The sequence below is a fragment of the Coenobita brevimanus genome, chromosome 15, assembly GCF_032717465.1.
Source record: "Coenobita brevimanus isolate Jiangsu-jjx chromosome 15, ASM3271746v2, whole genome shotgun sequence".
NCBI lineage: Eukaryota > Metazoa > Arthropoda > Malacostraca > Decapoda > Coenobitidae > Coenobita > Coenobita brevimanus.
In genome coordinates this window covers 36,184,917-36,194,552 of record NC_136968.1, presented here as the reverse complement: position 1 = coordinate 36,194,552, position 9,636 = coordinate 36,184,917, and the positions used below count along the sequence as shown (strand labels likewise).

Genomic DNA, 9,636 nt, shown 5'->3' with positions numbered 1-9,636 from the left:
TGTCTTATTCTGCCAATAAATTACGTGAACTAAGCTGCAAAATTAAAATCTCCCCCATCCTAGTTATAATAAAGGATCTAGTAACCAAGGAGACTCAGTCCTACCACATAACGAAGGTACACCCACTAAAAAAATAAATAAATATTCATTAGCCTTGTGGTGTGGTACAACTTAATACACATGCACCAAGACTTGTGACCTACCAACAGTACCAAATGAACAGTGTCACATTTGCAAATCATTTCAAAACTCATCGCACCCTGGAGTAGCGAATATTCTTTTCAAGTGGCTGAACAGTACATCAAACTTCAAGCATTCACAACCCAGTATTCAAACCCAGTGACCCAGTTCCGTTAGATGAATGCAAATCGATAATTAATCAATGTATGGCCAGACGCCATAATCCTGTAAGGGGTGTCCGTTTATGAGTTTGTTGTTTTACCGGGAGGGGCACTAACCCTCCGCCAACCCACACACTGACACGTAGGGAACACTTGGGTAAGTTATATGGTTACCACCCAGCTTTGTAAATGGCTTCCTAGCTTACAGGAAACCATTAGGCTTGCACTCAGTGTAAAGCCACATGAAGAGAAGAAAAACGCAATAAAAAGTGACAGGAAGGATGGGAGAAATAGGAAGAGAGGAGGGCAGACAGAATGATAGTGGTGAACGAAGAGGTAGGCAGCACTACATCCAGTGAGTGGATGATGATCGCCAACATTATATATATTTTTTTCCTTTTTGTTACAGCCGTTAGCGATTTCGTGAACTGGACGCGACAGCCGCACCCTTGGGAGAGAGAATGTGCTGCTTATGACGTCACCAGCGAGACGTTTGAATTACATGACTGCGCTGATCAACTGCCCTTCTTCTGCGTGCTGGATCCTAGTCACGAAGAACAAGGTAAGATTAGCCTACACTGGGATTTTTTTTAATGCAAAGAACAAGGAACCAAAGGCCAGCTCCCGCAAGATTGCCCCTTCAAAAAAAAAGAAAAAAAAAGAAAAGCCAAATTCAAGATCCGTCCATTTCGAGATGCGTTTAATAGACCGGAGGTCATAGGCAGGGGGAAATGCAGACAATGGAAGATTGTTCCAGAGTTGACCTGTTGGATACACGAAGGACTGGGAGGAGCAGTTAACTTATTCCTCTGCCTACCTACCTACCTACCTACACTGAAGTCACAGGCAGAGAGAAATACAGACGAAAACAGTTCCAGAGTTGACCTGTTGCATACACGAAGGACTGGGAGTAGCGGTTAACTCTTTTATTAGAGAGATGGCCAGAAAAGGGATGAGTTAGACTGACACTCTGATAGGAAGTTTCATAGACAGATAGACAGGTAGGTAGGTAGGTAGAAAGGTAGGTAGGTAGGTAGGTAAGTAGGTAGGTAGGTAGCCAGGTGGGTAGGTAGATAGGTAGATAGGGCAGATACAGATAATATAGCTCTACATCCTTTGCACAGCACTTCTAGGCGATAAGCAATGTAATCTAGTTTTAATCTCTTCATTCAACACGGAGAGATGGTAATTTTGGACTCCCAACACTTTTTCCTGAGCGATTTATTTTATTACACCTTACTGTCCCCTCCTACGTGACATAAATCATTCTAATATCACTACACTCTGCTTAAATATCGTACAGTGGGATATTAACCAGACATATACAAGAAAATAAACCGCTTAGGTGGAGGTGTTGAGGGAGGGGGGGGTAGGCTGGGTCGTACAAGCGTAGGTAACGTTTAGATTTCCGGACGAAAATATTTGTCCCAGAGAATCAGCAGAAACCCCAAAGGAGAAGGAAAGGCGTAGTAACAGACCAATTGTTTAGAGAGAGAGAGAGAGAGAGAGAGAGAGAGAGAGAGAGAGAGAGAGAGAGAGAGAGAGAGAGGGAATGGATGGATATATAAACAGACAGACAGACAGACAGACAGATAAAAAGACACAAACAGATATAAACAAACATATAGAAAGAATAAAATATTTCTCCCACACAATCATGACCACACACACACACACACACACACACACACACACACACACACACACACACACACACACACACTTTTCTCTACTCTCGCTACGAACGAGGATATTTTCAATGATATTCCTCCTGCCTAGAGACGATTTTGTGAGCCCTTTAAGGCCATTACGATAGACAGACAAAGATAGATAAATATATAAATTGATAGATATGTAGGTAGGTAGGCAGAGCATGTAGAGTCACATGGAGAGACAGACTGGCAAATGAGGAAGTGAAGGAGCGTTGTGGTGTGTATGTGGATGTGATAGGAAGCGTTAGGAGAAACATACTGAGGTGGTTTGGTCATGTGGAGAGGATGGAGAGCGAGAGACTGACGAGGAGAGTGTATGTGAGTGAGGTGGAGGGGGGAGAGGGAGGGGGAGGCCAAGGATGAGATGGAGGGATGGAGTGGAGAGGTATATGAGAGAGGGGTGTGTGAGCTGGGAGCAGGGCAGTGAAATGGCAGGGGACAGGGCGACATGGAGGCGTTTTGTTTGTGGCCATCCCTTAGGGGATTAAGGCGTCTGGCAACAGATAGAGAGATAAATAGAAAGATAGATAGACAGACAGACAGACAGGTAGGTAGGTAGGCAGATAGGTAAGGACGCAGGTAGACAAATACATACATACATACACACACACACACACACACACACACACACACACACACACACAGAAATACACACATACATACGGAAATCCATGCATACTAGTACATACATAATCCACAAACAGATACATTGATGCACATACGAACATACTGGCTCCCTTCAACCTGCCTCATCGTCGCACTCTTGCATCTTCACCTCTTTTCTATCGCCACTGCAATGGTCACTGCTCTGAACTGTCTGCTTGCATCCCTCCACCACTACAGCAGGCGCGTGGCATCCGGTCAGCAGCACACTCTCATCCCTTTTCTGTCCAACTCTGACGCAAGAGTTAACCGCTACACCCAGTCCTTCATGTATGCAACAGGTCAACTCTGGAACTGTCTCGCTCTGTCTATTACCAACTGCCTGTGACCTCCAGTCTTTCAAACGCAGTGTGTCCAGGCATCTCGAAATGAACGGATCTTGAATTTGGCTAAGTTATTCTTTTTCCTTAGAGGGAACAATCTTGTGGGCGAACGAAGATCTTTTTAAACTCGTCCACTCTCAAAGTTATTAAATACCTTCACTTCGATTTCACGTCTTATATATATATATAAATACATACATAAATTATATATATAATAACGCAAAGAGAAACTGAGAATGGGTGAGAGAAAGCAAGATTTAACCTGCATACTAACTTGTACTTTGTATTCTCTCTCTCTCTCTCTCTCTCTCTCTCTCTCTCTCTCTCTCTGTCCCTTCTGTTGTTTATTGATTTCTGTTTCGTCTCTCTGATACTTATATTTCGTTCCTATTTTCTCTTTTTTTCTCTGTATCCCTAAATTTTCTGTTTTCCTTCTCCTAATTCATTGTATTTTTTTAATTTCCATTTCTCGTCTATTATTCCTATCCCTCTTTCTCCTCTCCTCTCAGTTTCCATTCACCTATCCATCTATCTGTTCCAGCTACCTACCCCTCTACCACACTACATAATTCTATCAATCTATATCTATCTACTTATCTCTTCCATCTACCTGCCTCTCTACCACACTGCATATATCTATCTACCTTTCTATCTATCTATCTATCTATCTACTCCCCTACCACACTGCATAATCCTATCTATTTCTCCTGCCTTCTCCCCGTCCATCGTTGTGCTAAATATAACACAATGCCGCTAACTTATCACCAGCCAAGAATGTGTGTACAAGGGGTTAGTAAGCGCCTTAAATACATTGTTTAGCGAAATACCCAAAAATAATAATGGCCTATGTCTTTTACCACAGAAAACGTGTGTGTGTTACAGAAAACTAGGAGTATTATGTGGAGACCTGAGAGAGAGAGAGAGAGAGAGAGAGAGAGAGGAAGCTCTTCTATGAAATTCACGAATGACTCAGTCACGCGCACACAATGCCATACCTTCATACCCCATCTACACACACACACACACACACACACACACACAATTCGATACCTTTAGGGTGGTCTGCTTTTTAAACTTTTATTTCTGGTACCAAGAGACGCTCGTATTTTGAAGGAGTCATAGGAACCAATTAATAATCTGATTTCTCCACCCAGACCTATTAGATGTGAGGCTATGTGGAGAAGACGAATAAAATGGCGACGCACGTTTAAAATTCAAACTATAACAGATAATTATTCAGCTAAGAAAGTCACGGGAACCACAAGCGTAATACTCCATCAAACGTGGAACTACGAGGAGGTGATATGGGTACGAAAAAAGTATTCTCATTATCAATAGACTCTTTTACTGGTGTGCCACAAGGGTCCGAGGGGTAATACTGTACTTTCTCCACCCAGACCTATCGGACGTGGAGCTACGGGTGGAGGGCAACATGGCGTCTACCCACGGCTGGTTCAATCTTGATCCGCAGAGCTTTGAAAATCTAGTTCTCTCTTGTGGAGCGTACAGTCGAACCACTGGAAGGCGACTGGCCACACATCCAAATGTGGTGTGGAGGAAGGTGAGGTATAAGTAGACAGATGTATAGACAGAGAGATAGAGACAGACAGAGAAGGAAAATACTGTCTAAAGAGAGACAACAAAAACTCTAATGTTAGTCTGATCAAAATTAGAAATATGTCATAAGGTGTTACAGAATGCTAATTGCCACTTCTGTTGGTTACAGGACCAGATATATACGGGTCACAGCAGCGATGGACTGGAACCAGCAACACTGCATGACCCCACAAAGTCTGAGGTTATTCTACCGGGTGCCACTGCTGTGAGTTCAAGGGCCGGGAGAACCGCCAACATCAGCCTGCGCCAGGGAACGTACTGGTGTGAGGCGTGGCACAAGGGCTCTGAGAAACTCCTACGCAGCAACAGAGTCCTGGTCACCCTCAGCGATCACCTGGTGTTCATCCTCGAAGCCAACACATACGAGGATCCGGGTGTGGGCATAAATGACGCAACAGATCGGCTCAGGGAAACCTTCAGGCAAGAGTTTCCCAACATCTCTCACTACCTCCTGGACCCTGTGGTTGTCAGGAAGGATGAGGATGAAGAGGGCACAGGAAAGGTGCTGGCCAGATACATCTTCCACCTCCACATACCCACTGAACACCTCATAATGTCCGGAATGGCCCAGTTTTCCAACCCCTACCGCATGAACCGGTACAAGGAGTGTTACCAGAGGAATGGCTACCTACCATCCTCCAGTCTGAGCTTCCCCACCTATTGTGTGAGACAGCATAAGTACGACCTTCACTGGCCTCGCTCTTATGCTGGAAATGTAAATCCATTGGATTTCCAGTGTCGGGAGATGTACGGCAAGTTAAGACCAGGCCGGTGTGTATGGGATTACACCTATGGTGCTTACTTAACCTTTGACACCACCAACTGCCAGATGGTTGACCTCTGCCCTCAGGGATACACCCTGCTGGGTGACGAGTGGTGTGTGGCACTCTCAAGCCAAATGACCTGGAGGCCAGCCTTCAATGTCGCATACAAGACAGGTCAGGAGATGAGTTTGCTGGATGACCCCACATTCTTGAGGCCAAGTACATCATCAGGACTGTATGATCTTATCCAGGATCTCGTAAGAAATGAGACCGAATCAAGGGAGGTGTGGCTACCCATGATGAGAGTGAGGAGGTATGGTCCACTGACCAACCTAGGCCCCACCAACCTGAACCTAACACACTACAGTGCCCTGCACGAGTTTAACATCCACTGGGCAGAGGGACACCCTGGTGGAGAGAAAAACTGTCTGGCTCTCAACCTGGACACCAACACTCTACGCACGACATACTGCAATGCCAACATTTCACTGTCGTTTGTCTCCATCATCAATGCTACACTATTTAAAGGCTCACCCAACCACAGTGCCAACTCTCTGGTGACCAACAGCTCTCAGTGCCAGGATGGGTGGCAGTCAACACAACTCACCGAGGACCTTATCTGCTTCAAGCTCTTTACACCACCCACCAACCTCACGTGGGTGCAGGCCAGTGAATTCTGCGGCTCCCATGATGCCCAGCTGCCATCCCCTAATGTTGGTTTTCTCGACTGGGTTTACCGCCAGTATCTCTACATGAACCAGGTGGAGGAGGTGTGGATGGGTGCATGGGCAATACCTGACCGAATCTGGTACAATGGTTCAATGGATAAGCTCAACTGGCTGGCAGAGACGGATTATAGCAATACGTTTGGCGTCTTGAGGCAGGATGGATGGATTCTGGAGGATAAAACTTCTACCAAAAGAGATGTTCTGTGTCAGCAAGTGCGAGCTCCTGACACTGACCTAAAAATTGTGATCTCCAAGCCAAACATTGCAGCATCACAGAGAATGTGCATCAGTGTAGAACCAATGAAGTTACTGTCTGACGATGAGAATACCAATCTACGCTGCTATGTTAATGGGGAGTACACAAGGCATGAGAGAACCAACAGTGCTGTATGTCCCTTTGAACTGAGGGTGAGTGGTCAGGGATACTATGAATGCTTTGCCTGGTCCAACAAACCCACCCAGTTGGTGAAGTCCAATACAGTCCTCCAGGAGGACCCAGGCACTTTCACCTTCATCATCTCACTCTCACGTGATCATGACTACAGGCCAGAGGAACATGACAGCACCTTCATGCTCCCTCGCATAACCTCCACCTGCTCAGATGTCCTACTGGCCCATCTCAGGACCAACAACCAAGTAAATGACCTGTTGCGATTCACGAGGAAAAATTTCATCTACAAGCCAGGCCAAGGAGGGTCAAAACTCATCCAGAATTTTCACCTTGAGTGCAGACTGAAAACCGACACCACAAACCTGACCGAAGACAAAGTTCTCAAAGTCCTAAAGGCCTTGTTACCCATCGGAAGCAAGTATTCTGACTGCACATTGGAGGAAATCCGAAGCACGGTCGGATGTCAGAGGGAGCAGACACCTAACTATGGCTTCAACGGCGGCAATCTCACATGGCCCAAGACCTCTGGAAAGTCTGTGGTCATTCCTGAGGAGCTGTGTGTGACTCAGGATGGGGAGGCAGTGACCAGGGAGTGCATTGGGGACTTCAGGATGGGATATCGCTGGATGGAGGCGGGGAGTTGTACGGGGCAGCCCACCAACATCACACGCAGACTCTGGAAGATCAAGAACAACACAGAAGGGTACTTGACCCGACCAGCCTCTGACAAGGATGACCCCTCTTCCCTCCCAGCCACCACCTCAAACAGCCAAGCCCTGCAGCCCATTGATATCCATCTCATCGCCGAAACCTTTCAGTCATTTACACACCACGACATCTCTGCCATGGACTTGGACGAGATTGTTGAGGTTCTCAACAACGTCATGGGGGCCAATTCTGAGACATTTGAAAAAGCTCAGAGGAAACTGAACTCCTCTGGAACCCTGCTGGAAGCCTTTGAGACACTGACATTTAAGGTGAAACTACCAGACAGCCAGGGAGACCAGACCAAGAACTCCTCCAAGAAACTAATCTCAGTGGAGCGTCTGGACCTCCATGTTAACTCGACCATCGTGGGATACAAGTCAGCTAAGACCAGTAAGAAGATGGAGGCTCAAAGTCTCCTCTTGAAGGGAGTAACACTGGAGGATCTGAGTGACGCAGAGGCAGCCATCATCCTCCCAAACAACCTCACCTTCAGCCTGACACAAAAATCAAGCCGGGAAGCCAGGAACAGAGTCCTCCCCACCGATGATGAACCCAAGTTGCCGCTGACTTTCGCTGTGTACCGGAACGAGAAACTGTTCTATGACGCCTCCATTTCCAAAAAATATGTGGTGAACAGTCAGATCATACAGGCAAGCTTCAAGGAAATGACCGTGCAGAACCTGGAACACCCAGTCAAAATTTACTTCAAAACCCAAGTGAAGGGGAATGATACCAAGTGTGTCTTCTGGGACTTTGCACGCAATGAAAATCAAGGTGGATGGTCTGAGGAGGGCTGCTGGAAGGGGGACGAGAAGGTGGTTAATGGACAGGAGGTATGTTACTGTAACCATCTGACCTCCTTTGCACACCTTATCAACTACGAGGAAAACAGTGGGATTGATGGCATTCATGCGGATATCCTGGACACCATTACAATCATTGGCTGCTGCCTGTCGATCTTCAGTCTCCTTCTCGTCTTCACCACCTTCTTCCTCTTCAAGAAGTGGCAAAAGTCCATCACCAGCAAGATCCTAGTCAGCCTTTCCTTCTCCGTCTTCTGCAGTCTCGTCGTCTTTGTGGCCGGCATAGATCAGACCTGGAATGATGCCTTGTGCCGCAGTGTTGCTGTGGCACTGCATTACTTCATTCTGGCATCCTTTGGCTGGATGCTGGTGGAAGGAGTGCACCAGTACCTCAAATTCGTGAAAGTCGTGCCCTATTATATCCCACGGTTCATGTGGAAGGCATCAGTCTGTGCGTGGGGCATCCCAATCCTTCCAGTCCTAGCACTGTTGATATACGACGCATCTATATATGACAGCCGCACCGACGATCACCTGACTATCTGCTGGATGTCTCCCTATGGCTTCAAGATCGCTTTTCTGCCGCCTCTGGTAATAACCATGACGATCAACTTGTTCATCTTCGCCATGATCATCCGAGGGGCGGTGTGTGGTCGGGCCAGGATCACTTCAACCCTATCTGACCGTGACCTCTTCCTGACCCAGCTCAGCATGTCCATCTGCGTGTTCTTCCTCTTGGGCTTCACCTGGATCTTCGGACTGCTTGCCGTCAGCGGGGCACGACTTGTTTTTTCCTACCTGTTCTGCATCTTCAACACCCTACAGGGCTTCTTCCTCTTCCTCTTCCACGTCCTCAGGGATCGGACTGCCCGTAAGTACTGGAGGGACTTCCTCTCCATCCTCACCAATGAGCCAGTCTCCTCCACCCCTGGCAACTCCGTCAACACACCTGGGTCAGGCCACATGAAGACCGACAGCGTGATCTACGAGAAGTATGGCGGGATTATGGTCATTCCTCCGGGGCCGACACATCCCTTGCAGCTCCAACGTCAATCCATACGAACCAGTCTACTCTCTGCCGGAACCATCTCAACAACTAACTCCCGGGTCAGCTATGTACCCTGAATGTCCCTTACCTCAACATCAGGTGCTTTTGAACTAACACAAGTCCAGAGATGTAGCTTACTCTCTGAACAACAGGTATTATTTTCTTAAGTTAGCTGAATTTGAGACATAGTGCACTCACGGAACAAAGGTACTTTTCTCTTAAGCTACCACAACATTAAGAGATTTACCTTACTCTCCGAACACCAGGCATTCTTTCTTACAGTAACAGAACTTCAAGAGATACAGTGTAATCTCTGAACAAGATATTTTTCCTTAACAGAACCTGGATAGATGTGCCTTACTGTCTGAAACACAGGTATTTTTCTCTTAAGCTAACAGACCTTTAAGTGAGACAGCATACTCTCTCTGAACAAAAGGTATTTTTCTCACAACCGAACTTTCATATACGTACCCTTACTGTTCATCTCCCAAAAAGAATGAGATGGAAGGTGTTCAGTCTCAGCATACGAGGTCGATCT

General features: G+C 46.6%; 1 protein-coding gene across 1 annotated transcript in view; it reads left to right on the top strand.

The window, feature by feature from the left end:
- LOC145390758 (uncharacterized) overlaps positions 1-9,175 on the top strand; it is a 21,597-nt gene extending 12,422 nt beyond the window's left edge. Inside the window, exons 3-5 of the mRNA XM_080265556.1 lie at positions 751-903; positions 4,437-4,600; positions 4,766-9,175. Of these exons, the coding sequence (XP_080121682.1) occupies positions 751-903; positions 4,437-4,600; positions 4,766-9,175 (4,727 nt within the window). The remainder of the gene's footprint in view (positions 1-750; positions 904-4,436; positions 4,601-4,765) is intronic.
- The last annotated feature ends 461 nt before the right edge of the window (positions 9,176-9,636 follow it).